The sequence below is a fragment of the Leuciscus leuciscus genome, assembly GCF_965113295.1.
Source record: "Leuciscus leuciscus genome assembly, chromosome: 20".
Taxonomy (NCBI): Eukaryota; Metazoa; Chordata; class Actinopteri; order Cypriniformes; family Leuciscidae; genus Leuciscus; species Leuciscus leuciscus.
The window spans coordinates 30,924,722-30,945,862 of NC_138744.1; the positions used below are offsets into that span (position 1 = coordinate 30,924,722).

The 21,141-nt window shown below is 37.7% G+C and overlaps 1 protein-coding gene and 1 long non-coding RNA gene across 2 annotated transcripts in view; both read left to right on the plus strand.

Moving 5' to 3' along the window:
- Positions 1–1,279: 1,279 nt before the first annotated feature.
- The window catches only part of bckdhb (branched chain keto acid dehydrogenase E1 subunit beta), a 76,303-nt gene continuing 56,441 nt past the window's right edge, over positions 1,280–21,141 (plus strand). Inside the window, exons 1-6 of the mRNA XM_082150433.1 lie at positions 1,280–1,512; positions 4,186–4,263; positions 5,351–5,419; positions 10,449–10,582; positions 13,340–13,495; positions 16,420–16,528. Of these exons, the coding sequence (XP_082006559.1) occupies positions 1,320–1,512; positions 4,186–4,263; positions 5,351–5,419; positions 10,449–10,582; positions 13,340–13,495; positions 16,420–16,528 (739 nt within the window). The 5' untranslated portion in view covers positions 1,280–1,319. The remainder of the gene's footprint in view (positions 1,513–4,185; positions 4,264–5,350; positions 5,420–10,448; positions 10,583–13,339; positions 13,496–16,419; positions 16,529–21,141) is intronic.
- On the plus strand, positions 19,184–20,582 carry LOC309483688. The gene is made up of 2 exons (XR_014200625.1): positions 19,184–19,652; positions 20,036–20,582. It is a non-coding gene; the product is annotated as an uncharacterized lncRNA (long non-coding RNA).

Here is a 21,141-nt window from a genome sequence, read left to right on the forward strand (position 1 = left end):
CTAAAATGTACATAAACCCCGCACCTGGAACACGATTTATATATTATCAAGACAGAATATGCTAATCAATGACTTGAAGATACTACACATCAGCAACATAAATTCTTCAACTAACCATTGAGAAATGTCCTGATGCTTCTACATGTTGTCACTTCTTCTTGAGTCTCTCCATCATTGTCTGACTCCAGTTTGAACATAAAAGGCTAAAAGTTTTTGATATTTTCAGTGCATGTCTGTGTGAGGTAAAAGGACAGGAGCTCATGAAGCTCCGCCCCCTGTGCCGGGAGCAGCAGCTCATTTGCATTTAAAGGGACAGACACTAAACGAGGTGTTTTTGCTCACCCTCAAAAAGTGACAACTTTAACATGCTATATAAAAATACCTGTGGGGTATTTTGAGCTAAAACTTCACATACACACTCTGGGACATCAAAGATGTATTTTACATCTTGTGAAAAGGGCATTATACCACCCCATTAACCTGTTTTCACTGCCATCTCGTTCTTCAGTGCATTTAATATCTCATAAAGCCCTTTCAGTATGACACCATTTCATCAGAATGCATGGTTACATTTTAGTGCTCATTAATGATAAAAACAGGCTTCTGTATTATCGTCTCTAGATGTCCATTAAAATGGATATTGATTGATTTTGTATTAAGAGCGTTGAATGCCTCCTTGAGAAAGGGTTCTGTGTATACTGTTGTTCTCCTACCAAAGATGATGTCACTTCCTGTGTGATGTCATCAAGGACTTTTGTTCAAGAAATATATTTAAAAAAATGGGATGGAAAGGGATACTGTGGACCCAAAACCATAATGACTTTCAGTATTATTTCCCAATACAATATCAATCAAATAAACAATATTATTTTCCCCAAAATGTTTTGTTTGAAATTAAACCATTTTAGAAGTGGAAACATCTAGAGAAATAAGCTTAATATTAACAAATAAATAAATTAGATTTAAATAAGTAAAAGAGTAAAATGTGATTTAAAAAAATTAAGATCTATTAAATAAAATCGATAAATATAAATATTAGATTAAATATAACTAATACATTACTATAGTGAGTGAGTGGAAAATAATTTTACTTAACAGAAACAAATTTTAAATGTATAATATTAATATTTCAATGTATACATTGGGTGTTTATGACAGATAGAGATGCCTTTTAAATTTTAGGATCGAGGAGGATCATGTTGGGGTCCCCGTGGGTTGTCAATCAAAACTCCTCCCACGCGGCCAGCCAATCAGAGCAGCAGGAGTCCATGTGAGTGTTGACGTCAGCGCGCAGCTTCTGCTTGGTTCCCAGCGCAAACATGGCGGCGACGCGGCTCTTCTGGAGAACTTCAGGCGTTAAGTCTTCATTAACCGGGTTAACCGGTGGCGTGCACAGCAGTTTGGGACTAACTCTGCTTAAACTCTTTCCCGACTGCACAGCCGAGCCGAAAACACAGAGGAGACACGCAGCGCACTTCACCTTTCACCCTGACCCGGTGACTACTCAGTATGGTAAATGCCCTTGTTTACACTTTACAGTAGCTCTGCAATACTTGCAAGATAGTGAACTGTTCATGCAATTCACCTCTAAAAGCTCCCATCATTAATTCATATTCATAATAAACCGAATAAATCATAACCGAAATCAATATAAACATACTTGACAATGTAAACTCGTATTGAGCCCATTGGAAGTACTTGAAAGAAACGAGCGTCGGGGAAACTGGCTTGTCAGGCTTGTTTATAGTTGCACAATGTTGTAAACCGTGACCACAATAGTGCTTGACATATAATACGAGATCATTTGATTAGTTCCTAAGGTCAAGTAAGGGATCATGAATGATATACCTTGGTGTCTGGTCTGTATAATAAAAGATGCTGAGATTTATCATCCTAAAGAACATATTTTATTAAAAACACTGCATATTTACTAGTTGTATTAATAGATATTCAGAAGTCTTTGGAAGTTAATGTACTGGTTTAATAAAAGGAACTATCAAAAACTATGCCTTCATCTGCTAAAATGGGCCACTTATAAACTGACTTTTAAGACATATTGTTAAAGTTCCCTTTATTAATTGTAATTTTTTAAAGGAAAATTTAACAGGCTAACATTTCTCCCTTTCTACATATCAAAGCACATTAAAATTATATTTGTTTTTAGTTTTAACTAAAACTCACCCATTTGAATTAGTAAAATATCCAGACTGCAAAATCAGCTCTTTTTGTTTAAAAACTGATCCTGGAATATGGCCATTATATGTCTTCCTACATGGTGGTTTAAGAAATGAAAAGCTACACACTCCATCAGTTAGGGTTAGAAGAACTGTTGCTAATAAGATGCTAATAAAGCTATTAGCGTGCTTATTGTACCCAAGAGCATGATCTATTAAAGTCCACATGTCGTTTTAACAAGAAACTTTTCTTCTAACCATAACCCGAGCTGTAGTTCCAACCACACACGTTTGCAATGTACAGAAATCAATTTCAATAGTACATTGAGAACTCATGTTTAATGTGATAGTTTCATCCTTACATCCACTATATCTATAATACAATATATTGTTAGTCTCGAGATTCTTCACGTTAGTGAATAAATACATAGATCCACAAATAGCATTCGTATTCCTGGTATGAAAAAAAAAAAAGAAAAAAAAAAAAAAATATATATATATATATATATATATATATAAAAAACGGTTAGTTCCAATCCTCGATTCTGATTGGTCAATAGCTGTGATAAGACTCGTAATGAAAAAAATGCCGTGCAGCAAACCCAATGGGCAATGAAATGTGAAGTTTGCTGCAACAGAAAACACTGCTGACAGTATATAATTTTTGGCTTCAATATCTCGTGGAAAAGAGTTTTTCCCCCAGCGTAAGCTATTACGCAGTACGAGAGAACCTCTCGTAAGAGAACAGTGCTGACAGTGCTGAGCCCCAACTAAAGAGAACCGCGTTAAATATCACCACAGTGGAGCCGACTGAAATGAGACAAATGTTTAATGCGTGCACAATAAACGGAGATGTTCAAATAAATTTAAATAAACAACAATAAAAAAGTATCTCTTGTTAGGCAGCATTTTAGCAACTAAATTAATAACATTAATAAAATAGATTAAAGACCTAACTGTTATCTATCAAAATATGTGCCCTTGTTTTTTTATTTAGGCTATGTAAATATTTAGTTTAGTGCAGAGACAAAATAACGGAATAAACAAAAAAATTTACGTTTTCTCATGCTGAGAGTGTGAGAGATGAGCCATGCCTATTTGTGTGAGGAAATTTCACAAATATTGTGTTGTAAAAAATAAAAAGAATGAGACAAAGTTTGAGAACGGTTTGTTGTTTTTATTTGAGCTTTCATGCATATTACACATTGGAACGTTGTTGTGACTATTTTTTTTCTAGCGGAAGGAATGCTTTTATTGATTTAACTTCATGAAAGTTGCACTAGTATGTTTTTTTTATTAATTTTTTTACTTTAATATTGTGTGGTAACCGTTTTATAAAAGCAATAAGGTACTCGAGGCAAGTGCTGTATCGTGAATAAGTAACGGCTGAAGGGGTTGCAGGCACGACGCGAACCCTTCAGCCGTTACTTATTCACGATACAGCACAGCCTCTCGTACCTTATTTCTTACATAATAGTTCTGGTGGTAGAACTTCTACCAAATGTGTCAGTGGTTCCGGGTTCTGATCTACGGAGCCCCTAAAGGGACATGGTGGGGGAAAAAAATGTATTTGGGATTTTGGGAGAATACATTTTTTCTTCAAAACTTGCATTCTCTCGCAAAACTTTTGCGCAAAAAATAAAAACAGCACAAGGAGTTCAGTGAAGTTGGCAATATATTTACAGATTCGAACTTCCTGGATCAATAACTCGTGAGCTAAACGTTGTTAAAACACAAATTACACCCATTTACAATCATAGTAACGTAGACAACGAGCTACAACTCACTTTTCCTCAAGACGAGCTTTATAATATAAATTGGTCTCTATAAGCATGCCAAAAGGACTTGTGTTTGTCCGAGCTCACAACAGGTTTTGCGAGAGAACGCAAAATATGTGAAAAAGAAATGTTTCTCCCAAAATAGAGTATTCCCCAGAATAATAGCATAAGTGTTTAAAGCTGTTATGAAACATGAGACATTACTGTGGGATTGACTTGAACTGTCTCTACAGGCCCCACACAGAAGATGAATTTATTCCAGTCAGTAACCAGTGCCTTGGACAACACGCTTGCCAGTGATCCCACCGCAGGTACGAGTAGAGGTTCTCTGTTAGCCTTCGGTCACTGTCAGTCCAAGTCCAGTTGGAGTCTGATCTAAATGATTGCCTGTCCACATCATGAATCACAACTGTTCAGAGATATGATTTGTGTGTCCCATGGCACTCTTTATGTTTTCTGGAATATCTTTGTTGGTTTCTATGGCAATGCCTTTGGGTTGGTGGGCATATGCCAAAAACAACATGGAGAGGTTTGCAGTGTTGTCCTACATTACGGCACTGGACTACCACTTCTAATGAAGCAATGGCCAGACGAGCCAGACGGGCTTTAAACTTTGTCGACTGCAGACCCAAGTTTGGTTTGAAGAGGAAACACGTACCAAGCACAATATTCTCTCACCATTCCTGATTTCTAACACACACTCACAGTGTTCGGCTGATCTTCCGGCTGTCAAAGCAGAAACAAAAGCTCAGAAACTCTGCGTATGTTTTTCCATTGTCTTCGGTCACGATCAAATGTAAATTGCTCAAACTTATTTCGTCCATTAGATCTAAAGATCTGAAAAACACATACGTTTACATAGACCCTCCCCTTGAAGAAATCAGGACAGAAGTGTTTAAAAGTGGACAAAAGAGACGGATTAAAACAGCAGGTGTGAACGGGAATGCCTCTCCCTCGTCTACTTGTGATTCGATTGACCAAAACGCATCTCAATACCAGGAGTAAACAGAGCCTGTGTTTGAGGGACATGAGGTCAAACTTCAGATTGCGCACAATGATTTATAATTGTCCAAGACCCGTCAGGACACATAACGATGATTTGGGCTGATATGATGCACAAAATCTGATCACAGCAGTCAGACTGAAATGAATTTTCTGAAATTCATGAGGTTTGAATAGGACTTCAAACCACATATGAATGAAGCTTGAAATGGATTTGTATAAATCAGAATTTAAATTTTTTTTGCCGTTCACACTTGCATAAGATTGAATTCCAATCGGAAATTCACAACATTTTGATTTGGACTGACAGTCTGAACGAGGCTTTATTCTCTTCATATCTAACTGACAATAACTGAAAGGTCTCAAGTGCTAATATTAAATGTCTTTCTCCCGTAGTGATTTTTGGTGAGGATGTGGCGTTTGGTGGGGTGTTTCGATGCACCGTCGGCCTCAGAGATAAATATGGTGAGTATATTCTCATGTCTGCTCGTAGGTCACATGAGGTGAAAGATCCTCATCTGTGTGTCTGGTGTTCTCACACTAGATGGCGGTGATGTCACACTGTCACGCTCCTGGCTGAAGCTCTGGCTACTCACTATCAAATACTTGCTCAAGTTCTGCATACTTAAAAAAATGCCTACACACAGTAAAGAGTAAGCAAGTATGTGTGAGGGGTGTCAGTTATCAATTTGGAAATATAAATTGCGAAATGTTTTGAAATTTTTTAACTTTTTTTTTCTCCCAATTTTGTATAAAAATGTCTTCCTTTTTGGGAGAATAATCAAATATTACCAAATAAAACTAAAACATAACAAAAATATTGATTTGCATGAAATAAAATAAACATTAATATATAAACAACTTTTTAGTTGTTTAATAAAATAACAAAAACTAAATCAACTAAATCTATATAGACATAAAAAAAACGAATAAAAATGGGAAAATATTAACATATGCAAAACAAAACAAAACATAAACGATGCTCTTTTGAACTTTCTGTTCATCAAAGAATCCAGAAATAAAAGAAATCAATGAAAATATTAAAGCATTGTTTTCAACATTGAATATCAGAAATATTTCTTGAGCATCAAATCATCATATTAGAATGATTTCTGAAGGATCATGTGACACTGAAGACTGGAGTAATGATGCTGAAAATTCAGCTTTGATCACAGGAACAAATTACATTTTAAAATATATTCACATAGAAAACGGTTCTTTTAAATTGCAGTGATATTTCACAATATTACTGTGTTAACTGTGTTTGATCACATAAATACAGCTTTGGTCAGTATAAGAGAGACTTAAAGGGATAGTTCACTCAAAAATGAAAATTGTGTCATCACTTACTCAACCTCGTGTTGTTCTAAACCTGTATGGGTTTCTCTGTTCTGTTGAACACAAAAGAAGATATTTTGAAGAATGTCGGTAACCAAACAGTTGATGGACCCCATTGACTTCCATAGTGGGGAAAAAAAAGATACTATGGAAGTCAATGGGGTCCATCAACTGTTTGGTTACCGACATTCTTCAAAATATCTTCTTTTGTGTTCAACAGAACAGAGAAACCCATACAGGTTTAGAACAACACGAGGTTGAGTAAGTGATGACACAATTTTCATTTTTGAGTGAACTATCCCTTTAAACACATTTTAAAAAATCTTGATGCATCTTAAAAAGACTGTAAATGATAAAAAAAATATTGTTAGTTTGATTATAAAGTGTTTTGAGACGATAGACGAGTGTGTAAACGTCACATCCTTTTTATTTTCCTGGTAAAACCAGCCCAAGGCAGTCACATAAAAATCAGTCCACAGGCTTTCATAGACAACCTAGGAGGTCGGGGAAAGTCTTGTTACAAGATGTTCACACATTGGCAATAAACAAGTAATTAATACATGAAAATTCTTACATGTAGCTCCTTTAATTAAAAAAACATCTGACTTGTTTAATAGAGAAAATAATAATTGACTCAGGTTGTCTTTGTCGTAACTTGTGGTGCGATTTCTGCATTTGACATTGATTACTGTGTTTTCCTCTGGATATTCATGTATGGATTTCAAGCTCCTTTGAGCCAAATTTAAAATCACTTTCAGTAGAACATCATCATGAGGAGGATGAATGTTTGTGCATTTGATGTCTCTCGTTCAATTTGTTCAGCTTCATTAATTGTGCAAGAGTAAATGAAGTAGATTCAGATTGAACAGAACCCCCTCTACAGGTTTCATAAGCCATAAATAGTTAAATTATGCAGCTGCATAACGAGAGTGGCATATTCAGTTAAGAAAGGGGAAAACAGACATTATGGTAATGATTAAAAAAACACATCTGCTGTTTGCCACTCGTTTTGGCCAGAAGCTCTATATATAGAGGCACTCTGTGATGTTTTGAAATAAACACAGATCCACGACTCCAATATGTCTCCTGCCGCGTGGGTGCCTTTTGTGTGTTATTGACGTCAGAGGTGTTGACCTTTGAGAGGGATCATTATTTTCCATTCTGACTCGTTAGACGGGAACAGGGTTTTCATGCCACTCGTTTGAGAGAGACTGTGCCCTCTTCCCTGTGCGGTGCCGGTAACCCGTGCACAGGTCAATGCGTGGAGTGACGCACACATGGGCGTAATGCAGGGCCACTGCTGTCCGCTCCTTCGGTCTGCAATCTGCTTTAAATTGCTTTCTGTGAAGTGGATTACAGACTGCGGCTGGTAAATACTGTATTATCTCTGAAATGCCCATCACCAGCCTGTTGAATGCATACCTTACTCAAAATACCTTATTCAACAAAGACGGTTCATTTCAAGGACGGTGACTGATATCTTACAGTATACTAAAACTCTGAAATAACAGCAAACTCGTCGTCTTTTGCATAATTTCTTAAAGAATTGTTCAAGGTTTAAATTAATACAATGTGATCTGCCCATGTGACCAGACAAAATCATTTTGACTTGTTCCTGTATTTTTGTTAAGGGTTCACTATTTTATTTTATTTTATTTTATTTTATTTTATTTTATTTTATTTTATTTTATTTTATTTTATTTTATTTTATTTTATTTTATTTTATTTTATTTTATTTTATTTTTTAAATCACTATTTTTTCAAAGACATCATCAATCCTTCTTCCAAAATGTGTTTTTGTCTTACCCTAATTCACTATGGTAAGCCTGTTATAAATGTTTGTATTTTAGATCTAGTGGGATGGTTTTCGTGGGAAATTGTGTACTTGCGTCACTCGCCCATGAGTGTCTTGTCATATCCATAAATATAAGAAAGATTGACATGGAGCAGCTAAATCTCAAATCTCCAAGGAATCCCCTGTTTTAAACAAACGCTGAACAGAGGAGAGTCTGCTGGAGAAAAGAGCTCGTAATAAAACAAGAATCAACATTGGCTTGGCTTTTCGGAGATGGTGAGAACTGAGGGATATGAGAAGTTGTCAAAAGTGACACAGAGTAAGGTATTCATATCAAACGGAGTTCATTGTTGTAGCGCTGTGCTGTAATTTATTTTCAAGGTAGTACTGTGTCTATCAATGGCTAAATCTACAGTAACGTCTTCAGCTAGTCAGCTTGACTGGTTGTATCTCTTAAGCCAAGCAGTGAATGTTTTATGAGCAGTAGGAGAACCGTATTCAACCACGCAGCGCCGAAGCACAACCAAAACAATGGGTTTTATTCACTAAGCATGTGCATACAAATTTGTAGCTTCGGGTCTACAAGAATAGTTTCATGCTTGAACGTTCAAGAAAAAAACCCCACATTATTCTTCACATTGTTGCAGCACCTCTCTTCACAGTCTGTCAGTAACGCTCTGTTTAGTTCCTTCTTTATGAAGCCCCTCCTTCTGAAAAGCACAATGTGCTCTGATTGGTCAACCGGATCAGTGTGTTGTGATTGGTCAACCACTTTGAGCTTGTTTGGGAAATGTCTCGTCCTTTACCATAACCGCCAGTTTCAACACACTACTAACTAACTCAACCATGCCCCGCCCCTTTATTTTGCATATGAATTATTTAAATGAGGAATGTTTTGACATGTTTGTTCCCAGAAGAAAACTCAAGGCTACAATGGGTTTCAGGGAGTTCAGAAACAGTGACACTGATATAGAGAATAACTCCCGCTGGAGGGACTTTGTGCTTTGGAACTTTACAGACCTTATTCATGCTCAAACAGCAACATTACACACTAAAGAAAGTTGAAAATGTGAAAAAAAAAAGGTCCTCTTTAAAGCTTCATGGAACCATCGATTTTCACTGGTTTAGTGTGGTAATCAGCAGCATGTGACCGCTGGGTCCATAGAGCTTAACTTGAATTAAACCCAGAACAATCCTTTAACCGCTGTTATTCTGTATAAAAATGGTTTCATGTGTGATTTCACAGAGGTATTACGTCTTCAGTAGATTCATGTTTTAGCGAAGGTTCAGAGGAGGAGACGCTCATGTGCTTTGATTTGAATGAAAATAACTTTCCACTCTAAATATACAGACCATTTCATGTGGTTCTGTTGCATCAAAGGGGAGGCGAAAAACAGGCTGTGTTTCCCTGATTTTGTGTGTTTGTACTGTTTTGTTTTGCAATCCAATTCAATTATGAAAAAAATATATTTTCAGCAGATTTTATGTTTTGAGGTTGATGCTTTAATTAGTTCAGTCCTGCCCTGTACTACTAATGTAAAAAACATAAAAATATCCCCTAAAAGCTGAATCATGGTGGTCATGAAAACACAAGGCATGTCTTTTGAGTTTTAACTTTTCATCTGCAGAGTTTGGCTGTGATTTGTAATTTCCTTGTTGCGTCATGGCCCATTTTCACATTTAGTGTCGACAGATTGCTTGTAGCTGGCATCTTGTCGTTGGTTTTGAAGATGTCAATAAATAAAAAAACATACTCATTTTGCCTTGTATAAGCAGGGCTCTACGGTAACTTTTATTAGGAGCACTTGTGCTGGGAATTGCCGTGCCTCACTAGCGATTCTCGCTTGAAGTGTGACTGTCCGCACACAAACATTGTTGGCCCAGCTAATTCTGCACCGGCTTCTTTGCAGTATTTGCACATCTTTATCTTGTTCGTATTGTAGCCACGGAAAAGCGTCTAGCCATTCTTTTTGGAGCCTGTACTGTTTAACGTTACCTGTCATTTTCTGCCTCTTACAAGGAACAACAGCGCCAACATCTTGTTCTTGTTCAACATCTTGTTCGTTTTGTTCGAAGCTACTCTTTTCTGCCTCATTTGAGACAGAACTTTTAAAGTAAAATGCTATACTCTTCATCCCAACACCAGACAATTTCAACGCCACAGTCGTCTCAAAACGTTTTCGCGCGGCTTGGTTGACTGGCATTAAAAGCAACCAATCGCAGTGCGAAAAGTCACTGTTGATGCGTAACGTACGTGTAAGGGCGTACAAGTGTGCCTAAACATATTTTCATGGTCGCACACAGACATTTTTAGTCGCTGATAAGTCCAGAGTAGGTTGACATGTACCCTTTTCTTCACAGGTAAGGACCGTGTATTTAACACCCCGCTGTGTGAGCAAGGCATTGTGGGGTTTGGGATTGGTGCAGCTGTTGCAGGAGCCACCGCTATAGCAGAGATTCAGTTCGCCGACTACATTTACCCAGCGTTTGATCAGGTGAGCTTGTTTACAAGGGGCTTTTCTTTATAAACACCATCATGGATTGTCAAGTTTTCCAGAATTTAGTTTCAGCTCTGCCCAAACTTGAGATGGCATTCAGACTATGAAGGATGCAAGAGGACAACTCATTGAGCTTTGCTGTTTTTCATTCACTTCTGTTTGCAGAGGTAATGGCAGAAGCAATGGCAGAAGCAATAGTAGAAGCAGTAGCTACTGTAGGTTGATTGAAACAAAACAAATATACATTAATATAATTAAAGATATTGTTTAAACTAACATTTAACATCTCATCCACCATCACCATATTAACTACAATAATCAACAAAATCAAATGCCTTGACAAAAAATGATAAATGTTAACAAACTTAAAACACACCTTTCAAACTCAAATAATTGGTCAACACAAATCATACAGCATCAATCAGTACTGTAGCAAATTCCATCAAATAAGCTGAAACACAATACTGATATTTTACATCAACATCATTTAAGTTAATGTTCATACCAGTTGCGTCTTCAAACTTGAATTTGAGCTGAATGTGTGAAAGTCCTTGTTAGTCAATCACGAGATCTTCTCCAAACTTTTTCACCTGCATATGCTCTCAGAGGTGCACCACTATATCGTTCCTCCCTGGAAACACACCTTTAATAGGTTCCAGCTCAGCCATCACACTGCACTGCCCTCTTCAGGAATTTCTTTACATGGAGGAACTTGAAGTGAAAAAATGATCCTTAAGTACATTTATAATGTTAGTTAAAGGGTTAGTTCACCCAAAAAGTTCACTTTGCTAGGTCTAGGTTGGACCCCCTTTTGCCTTCAGAACTGCCTTAATTCTTAATGGCACAGATTCAACAATGCTGGAATCATTCCTCAGAGACTTTGGTCCATATTGTCATGATAGCATCACACAGTTGCTGCAGATTTGTCAGCTGCACATCCATTATGTGAATCTCCTGTTCCAGCAAATCCTAAAGCTGCTCTACTGGATTGAGATTTGGAGAATATGGAGACCGTTTGAGTTTAGAGAACTCATCGTCATGTTCAAGAAACCAGTTTGAGATGATTTGAGCTTTTGTGACCTGCATTATCCTGCTGGAAGAAGCCATCAGAAGATGGCTCACTGTGGTCGTAAAGGAATGGACGTGGTCAGCAACAATACTCAGGTGTGCTGTGGCGTTTAAACGATGCTCAGTGGGTACTCAGTTGGCCCAAAGTGTGTCAAGAAAATATCCTCTACACCATTTACACCACCAGCAGCCTGAACCGTTGATTATAGGCAGGATGGATCCATACTTTCATGTTGTTTACACCAAATTCTGACGTAAACTAGACGTTTAGAGATGGTTGTGCATGAAAATTCCAGAAGATCAGCAGTTTCTGAAATACTCAGACCAGCCCGTCCGGCACCAACAACCATGACATGTTCAAAGTCACTTAAATGACCTTTCATCCTCATTCTGATGCTCAGTTTTAACTTCAGCAGGTTATCTTGACCAGGTCTACATGCCTAAATGAGTTGCATTGAATTACATGTATTGAGTTGTTGTCATATGATTGGCTGATTCGATATTTGCGTTATGAACAGTTGAACGGGTGTACCTAATAAAGTGGCCAGGCAGTTAATAATAATAATTACTAAATAAGAATAAATAAAATTACTACATAAAAACAACATACTTTTTCTATTGATATTTTACTGTAAAATAAGTTGTACAAATTACAACGCTGATATTTATAATCTTAATTTCTTCATTTTCAAACGTTAAATCTTTATTTATGCTCAAACAGAAACATTACACACTAACTAAAGTTGAAAAAGTGAAAAAGCATAATGGAACCCCTTTAATGTTTTCATAAGAATATGCAATGATCTGTGCATGTGGACAGCATGAGCTCTGTCAGGTTTGTCAGTATGTGGTTTTGGGGTGTTTGTGAGACGCTGGCTGACCTGTAGGAGGAAACGTCCAGCGTCTGCCTGTCTGCCTGTCTGCCTGTCTGTCTGTCTGTCTGTCTGTCTGTCTGTCTGTCTGTCTGTCTGTCTGTCTGTCTGTCTGTCTGTCTGTCTGTCTGTCTGTCTGTCTGTCTGTCTGTCTGTCTGTCTGTCTGTCTGTCTGTCTGTCTGTCTGTCTGTCTGTCTGTCTGTCTGTCTGTCTGTCTGTCTGTCTGTCTGTCTGTCTGTCTGTCTGTCTGTCTGTCTGCCTCCCTGCCTGCCTGCCTGCCTGCCTGTCTGCTGCTGGTGTTTTCCGTGTGTCCTCGCCTCACTGAAGATGGATGAGTTTTCCCTTCATTGTCAAGGCAACTGAATACCAGATGCAATAATGGGGGAATATTTTTCAGGAACGCTTCACACCACATAGTCTCTCAACGTCCAAAATCTGACCGTCCAGTGAGCAAAGGATTTGAGTCTGGACAATATCTGATATTTCTGGAAGCTCTTTCACATGCTTTATTCTCTTCATTATCATATCATTATGCCACCATTAGAGTCTGTAAAAACCCTCATTTACATTGTTCCTTCCAGTCAATTGTTGTCGAGCATTGTAAGAGAATTTCCTGGCTCCACGCTTTGTTTATTTTAAAAAGCTTTGGCGACGACGGCAGGAAAAATGGCCTTTTAAACTAAAGCATTTTATGAGCGGAGTTTTGGATGTGACCGCGTTAGCGTTGTGGAGCCCGTCTTGTCTTGCACACAGATGTGAGTTGTAAATGTTAATCCCTTTTTCTGTGTCTCTTTTTTTTTTATGCTGTTGAAGATCGTGAATGAAGCGGCCAAGTACCGGTACCGTTCTGGAAACATGTTTGACTGTGGGAAGCTGACCATCAGATCTCCGTGGGGCTGTGTGGGTCACGGCTCGCTCTATCACTCCCAGAGTCCAGAGGCCTTCTTCGCACACTGTCCTGGAATCAAGGTGAATCGCACAAAGAAATTCTGTTTTTATAACAGAAAATTAAGCCTGTTTTTAGGGCCATTGAGATGTTTTGCATTATTTGACTCTTGATGCTTTTTTCATGACAGTTAAGCACATTTTTCCCCAAATTTGTCTTTTATATGCTTTATATAAGTTTTTTTGTGCACTTTTAAATCAATCTAAACCAAACCACTGAAAATATAATCAATTATTGGCGTGACTAGGGTTGGGTACCGGTCACATTTTAACCTGTGCTGGTACCCAACGGTACCTTTTTTCGGTAATTTAGGCATGTTTACCTCAATAACTGTAAAGAAACTAAGTAATTTGTAGAAGTGTTATTGACATTATGCCAGAGCTGCCTTGGTCACTGTCTGCCATTGTCTGTGATGCTTGAATATTAGTAAAAACAATAAACAAAGCACTGAAAATCTTGTATTCAGTCAGTTAATGGGTTCTGTTAGGGCCGTGACACGCCAAGCCAACAGTCGGCCATCAGCAAGCCTCTGTCGGGCTAGTTTTTGCGGTGTGATCCACATGTCAGCATGTTGAATCGGCGTCAGGGCCAATGGTGAGAGAGATCACTCTGATATCAAGACGGTACAGAAAGAAGGCTGTTCAGATTTTATGTGATCTTACCTAAGCATTCCAATACATTAATATTTTTATAACATGAGCCGGCTGGAACTATGAAAGTGATCAGCATGTTTGATATTCAAAACAATAAGCAAGTGCTGCTTTGTTTATGGTTTACATATCTGGAGTCCTAATTTCAGTTTCCCTTTTTGAAAAACAAATATAGACTATTGATGCCTGCAAATATAGACAGTTATTTTCTTAAACGCAGGCGCTAATTGGAAATCAGCTATTTTAACCAGTGTAATGGCCCGTGTCATTGCGTAGCCTGTCAATAACGTCATATCCACGTTACCCTCGATTTCCGGTTTTACTTGCAAAGAAACCATTGAAACACTAAAGACACTTAAATAGATTATTTAAATTTTTTTTATTAGACAGGTGAGCAACTGTTTTGATACCTTTATCGACAGAAAACGAATCATTGTTTTATAGGTCTACACAGTTAGCCTTATTGTTTGAATCTTGTTTTATTGGTTTACCGCGAGTAACATGTTTGTATCATACCTCAGAGAAAACACGATTTTGTCAAGTGGCTCACAGCATAATCAGAAAGAGCTTTATTTGTATTAACAGTAATACGGCATTTTCTCCACCATACAATGTTTTTAAATGAATTGCACGCCATTTAGCAACACAAGTCATCCAGCTTTTATTAATGTGATATTCTAATATCGATCTAGTTCACTGCGATGTGCAACAAGTGTCTCATAGCAGCCACAGAGTAACAAATAACATAACTTTCAACACACTCAGATGTATTTTTAGATGATTGTTTTGACCTTGAAAACAGCTCTGTTACCCCACAATTCGAATAAGTCAGATAAAGTGATCTGAATGAGTAGTAATTCAGCACTCGTGGCTGTTTCATTAGAATGAAATGAAATGTGAATTTAAGGGATCAAATGTAACTGTAACAAAATTCATGTTCAGGGAAGGAGGTGGACGTTAAACGTAACTTTAATCATGAAATAAACATAAACACCTAAATGAAAGGAGCGGCAACGGTCGCGTATGGCATATATGCATAATAAAAATGGCAATGTAAAATGTCCCCGAGTCTCGGCCCCGCCCTGCTTCATAACACAGCTTAATGTTTATTAATAAATATTGAATCATGAACATGATTTCTGCCTTGAGTCCCGTCAGATGTTTCCATCGGCTGTGGAGGTGAAGATGACAACTCCCATGATCCCACGGTTTCATTAAACTACGCCTTTGTTTTGAATAAGCGACCTCTAGTGGCGAAACTTACTAACCGTGCCTTTAACTAAAACTATTACTGTTGAAGTAAATAAATATTACATGAAAAATTTACAATTGGAAATGTTGCCTTGACAATTAACTGAAATACATTCAAGCTAATGTAAAGATAAAATAAAGCTAAATATAAATATAAATATAAATGGAAAAAACAAATAGTGGAATCATTAAAATGACTAAAACGTACAAAAAAGTCATAAAAAAAAAAAGCAGCTTTTTCAAATGATTAAAAATAGTCTATAACAATACTAAAATAACACCGGTCTGTATGGGCTTTAAGCTGAAGCACGAGACCGTGTGATTTGACCCAACCAGTATGTTTCAAAGGTTTTTTTTTGTTGTTGTTGTTTTTGGTTTCCTAGTGCATCAACACAGAGATTGTCGTAGACTATGAAGGACTTTGTTCACAAAAGGAGTTGAGTGGAGGATCCATGTATCGGTGTGCTAAATATAATAATAAACTCACTTGTCTGTGATAGATTATACAGGAACGCTGTTTACTCATCTCACCCGCAATGCAACACAGATCTTTCACGCTACATCAAAACCCTCAGGAAATTGCCGTATGAATCACAATCATAGCAGATCGATGCGTGACTCACTATGAAGTGACCTGCACCTGCATCATCTGGATCAGTCACATGACCACAGACTTGACATTTAATGAGCCGACACACAGAGTGTCAGAGCTGATTTAACCTCACCGCTGCTCCTCACTCTTCACAGTTTGATTCTCATCGCAACACAAATCTTTATTGTTATGAACCAAATTTTATGGAGTCTTCGTCTGTAATGGTCTACTCAGTTTAGGTCAGTTTGAAAATCCATGTTTCTGCAGGAATGCTTTTGATAGCAAGTCACTTTTTATTTATTTATCTAGAGGCATCTTTAAAATGAATCCAGTTCTGAGACGCAGCAATGCTTTTTGATCAAGTGTGTCCTTTATAAATGTACCAATGACCTGTTTCACTTTCTTTTTTTTTCTCTCTTTAATAAAACAAATATTATAATTTTTTCTCTGTTAGATTGTTGTGCCGAGAGGTCCGGTCCAGGCCAAGGGTCTTCTTCTGTCCTGCATTGAAGATAATAACCCATGCATCTTCTTTGAGCCTAAAATCCTGTACAGAGCAGCAGGTGAGTGGAGGTTGTTATTGTTTTCATACATCATTACTGTTGGTCACCTTTTACATCTTTATGTCCCAATTTTTAACCACTGAAAAGTATTAAAAAGAGCTTGTGACTAAACCTCATAACTCCATGAGATCCTCAAACTGCTGGTCAAACCTCATAACTCCACCCGCCTCTATCGGGAATGAAGTGCCACACACTTTTTGGACCGTCTCTGCTTGTTTGCCATGCAAGGATAAATAAAGAACTGGTTGATTGAATAAGTGAACCTTAATTGCTCTTGTGCTACAATCTTTTTGTTCATTCATCATGTGACTAATTACTCTGAAGACTTAGGATCAAGAAAGTGACATTATTAAAACACTTATTGGCTGATGAAAGCACAGTCTCAATTCTTCCCTATTCACAATCCTGATCTGTAATGTCAAGGAGAAGAACCTCCAGAACACATCTGTCATAATACAATGAAATATTGGCTGTTTTTTATATATTGCATATGAAAACATTTTGTTGAAAATACAGGGTTACTTTGGAATAGATAGTCTTTTCTCCCACATAATTATGTAGTTACAGCATCTGGGGTTCATCTAACCACAGCCAAAACTAACCAACCACACTTACAGCCATTGGTTAGGAGGAGAATATTTGGTGCAGTTTAAAGCACAAGTAAGTGTGGCTCTAAACGACACAGTCCTCATGTCCAAAAGTAATGGTCGAATCTAAAGAGTGGAAAAGGAAATGTATGCAGTTTTAAGGAAGTCAATGCAAGTGTTTTTTTTTTCCATGAGGAAAAAAAGCATATTGATCTCCCCGATGCCTCGGTTTAGATCTGCTCTCTGTCTGTCTTCAGGTTCACTCAAATCTGTCTCTCAAGAATTTTGTTCAATGACTTTAATTTCCTGACTGAACATTTGAGCTTGTTTTAGGATCTTTGGCTCTTTATCATTATTTGGTTTTAATTTTACGAGCGGGGCTTTTCTTTTTTTCATGCAGTTATTCTTACACGAAAGGAATAAATCATTCAGCCATTCAGTTTATATAAATCTTGATTTGAAAAAACATTGTTTACCTGATGGTAATGTGGAATTTTCCAATTTCCACCTTGTCTTTTTTTTGAATCAGTCATTATTGCCAACATTGAAATTAATGTCATAAATTGTAACTCATGCAAGTTTAGTTGGCCTTAAATATGGTTTTGATTTATTACATGGTATTTATAAGTTCACATCACCTTCTATCTAAAATTAGATTGAAGTTTCTGAAGCACATGTTAGTGCTTTGTTAATCGTCCCTTTGCAGTACTAGGGTGTTGCTGTGTGGTTGCTAAGGTGTTCTTAAGGCTTTTAGCATGTGGTTGCTAAGGTGTTCTTAAGGCTTTTAGCATGTGGCTGTGTGGTTGCTAAGGTGGCTGTTAAGGCTTTTAGCATGTGGCTGTGTGGTTGCTAAGGTGGTGTTAAGGCTTTTAGCATGTGGCTGTGTGGTTGCTAAGGTGTTCTTAAGGCTTTTAGCATGTGGCTGTGTGGTTGCTAAGGTGGTGTTAAGGCTTTTAGCATGTGACTGTGTGGTTGCTAAGGTGGTGTTAAGGCTTTTAGCATGTGGCTGTGTGGTTGCTAAGGTGTTCTTAAGGCTTTTAGCATGTGGCTGTGTGGTTGCTAAGGTGTTCTGTCAAGAGTCAAACCCCAAGCCTAGTTGTGTTTAGAGAGCTTCACCATTGTCAATACTCGCCTATTATAGTCAACAATGCGGTCTACACTGCAAGCATGCAGTTATCTACACATCCGGTATCTTAGGGAAAATTATATTCATATGCGGTATCTTTCATGTTTTTAAACTCACATCTCCATCTCTGAATTAGGTTTTTATTAAAGAGAGGTTTTACCATTAAATCCAGCAGTATTTTTAAATGATAGAGTGCGTGTCAGCTGGAAACACAAATCGGGCATCCAACAACCTACCCACTCGGAAGAATCTGGACCATTAGTGATGCACTTTTACTCTACTTCATCAATCACTTGAATCCTTGGGTAAAACCTCCTAACCACAAATCACTGAGCTCCGCTTGAACCGCTCCAGCTGCCAGACCATCACTGCGATCCATAGTGATCAGTCCTTTTTTTAAACATTAGATCAAGTGTGATGCATAGATTTATTTAATTTTTTTAATGAATATTTTTTTTCTCAAGAATCATGTTGATGTTGGAGTCAAGAAACGGGCTGTGAATAAACATTGGAGTCACTGTCAGTAGAAAATGAATTCATTTGTTCTTTGCAACTGAGCCTTAGATTGGGTAAGCAGAGCTGCTCATGTATGCAGTCCTACATGTAACTAATAGCAGCCGTAGTATCTCTCTCTCTCTCTCTCTCTCTCTCTCTCTCTCTCTCTCTCTCTCTCTCTCTCTCTTCTCTCTCTCTCTCTCTCTCTCTCTCTCTCTCTCCTCTCTCTCTCTCTCTCTCTCTCTCTCTCTCTACTCTCTCTCTCTCTCTCTCTCTCTCTCTCTCTCTCTCTCTCTCTCTCTCTCTCTCTCTCTCTCTCTCTCTCTCTCTCTCATATCTCTCCGACAGCAAGTGACACACAAACCCGCGTCCCTTTACTCACTCGTTTCATTTGCTCCGCATGAGTATTGTTGGTGTTACAGAGCTTGAATTTCGGTGAGGGATTTTGTGCTCACACCCACAGTACGTGCACATAGACAAGTATATTGTCTATGTAAAACAGTATAATGGATCCGTAAGTCAGCTCTTAAAGTGACAGCAGCCTATTATACCGGCTACTAAATTGAGATATAAATATCTATATGGCAGTTTTTCCTCATGGTATCGATGTCAAAATTGTCAACCTGGACAAAGTTATTGCGCATGTGCGATCCTATGTCTCAGAACACTGACTGTTTCTATAGCAACCGGAGCTTCTAACGGCAACTACAGTGATGCGATGACTTTACTAATCAACTATTGGCTCTTTCATTTAGAAGGCAGGGCTTTTTTGTCATATTGGGTATTGCACTTTCTCTTATAAGTAATCGGAGTGCACCGTCTTCCTTTATATAAAGTCTTTGGTACTGATCATAAACTGAACTGCTGTTGAAGCAACTTTAAGAATAATTCTAGGCTAGTAGGTTTTAAAGGGGTGGTTCGGGATTTTTGACATCGGACCTCATTTTTAAGTCAGCCTGGTTGTTATTCATCAGTGGAGACATTTTTTTTTTTAAATGATCCAGTCCTTATATTTGGTAAGTTTGATTTCTAACATTATTCTCTCAACGGACATATACATCGATAGTCTAGTGTTATAATTGATTTGCGTTTGGTGCACTGTGGAGTGGGTAAAATGGTTTTTAATGGCTGGCTAACACATATACCATTGACTCGCGCTAGCCTAGCATCGGCTAACTATCCAAATATAAGGACTGGATAATAAAAAAAAAAAACGGTCTCCACTGATGAATAACAACCAGGCTGACTTAAAAATGAGGTCCGATGTCAAAAATCCCAAACCACCCCTTTAAAAAAGAGTTGCATTGGCAAAAAAGTAAAGTACTAAAGTATTCCACTTTTAATAATAAAAGAACTGGAATGCTTCTTCCAAAGTACATGCGCTCAGTCTTAGCTCTTCCTGTTTTTCCAAAGTTTTTGCTTAAAGTACAAGCGGAAAATAGACATACTGGTAAATCATGTGGAATTTTTCCACAAGCCTCTGTTTCTAATTCCGAGCAGAAGTCCAGTCCTAACCAACTAAAGTCAACTTCAGCAATTTTCAACTAAATTACTTTAAACCTCATTGTCAAAAGCGGCAAGATTTCCCAGAAGGCGGCACAGACAATGACTTCAATGAGCATATAAACGGGGATGAGGAAAATGGCTCTAATTAAACATAATTTAGCCATAGAGATAATTCAGCATGAATCAAAAACAAAACCTCATCATGAGATATGACCGCTGTGGAAAGTTCTTTCTGCCCTCATGCTGTCAGGTGAGACGACAGCCTTTCTTTAGCTAGTTATCGTGTTTCTTCCAGCCGTGCAAAACTCACCCTGATGCCAACTTACACATCTATCCTTTATGTATGATTTTTTTTTTTGTGTGTGTGTATATATATATATATATATATATATGTGTATATGTGTGTGTGTGTATATGTGTGTGTGTATATATATATATATATATATATATTATATTAATTTCCATCCGTAGTCCCAGACATATAATTAATTTCCATCCGTAGTCCCAGACATATAAAAAATATATATATAAATTTTTTTTCTCTCTGTCTGGGACTACAGATGGAAATTAGCATTGTGCTAAATCCGGCGTATTTACGTCAATTTCTATTGTACGTTCATTAATATGCACTGTCCCATCCAAAAAATAAATAAAAATGAATAGAAATAAATAAATATCCGACTGCAAAGAATGGCAAGGTCTTATTCCTTGCTTTTTATGTACTGCAAGTATGAACAGATCCCATATTCACCCTCTCATCAACTCTTTCCCTCTTCCCATTGCCCCATTCGTCTCAACCCGTTCGGCCAGCTAGAAGACCATTGCAGTGTTTCTGTCTAGAGAAACTGAAGACTGAATGACGGGTGGTTATGATCTGAATGGACGGGTTTCACCGAACA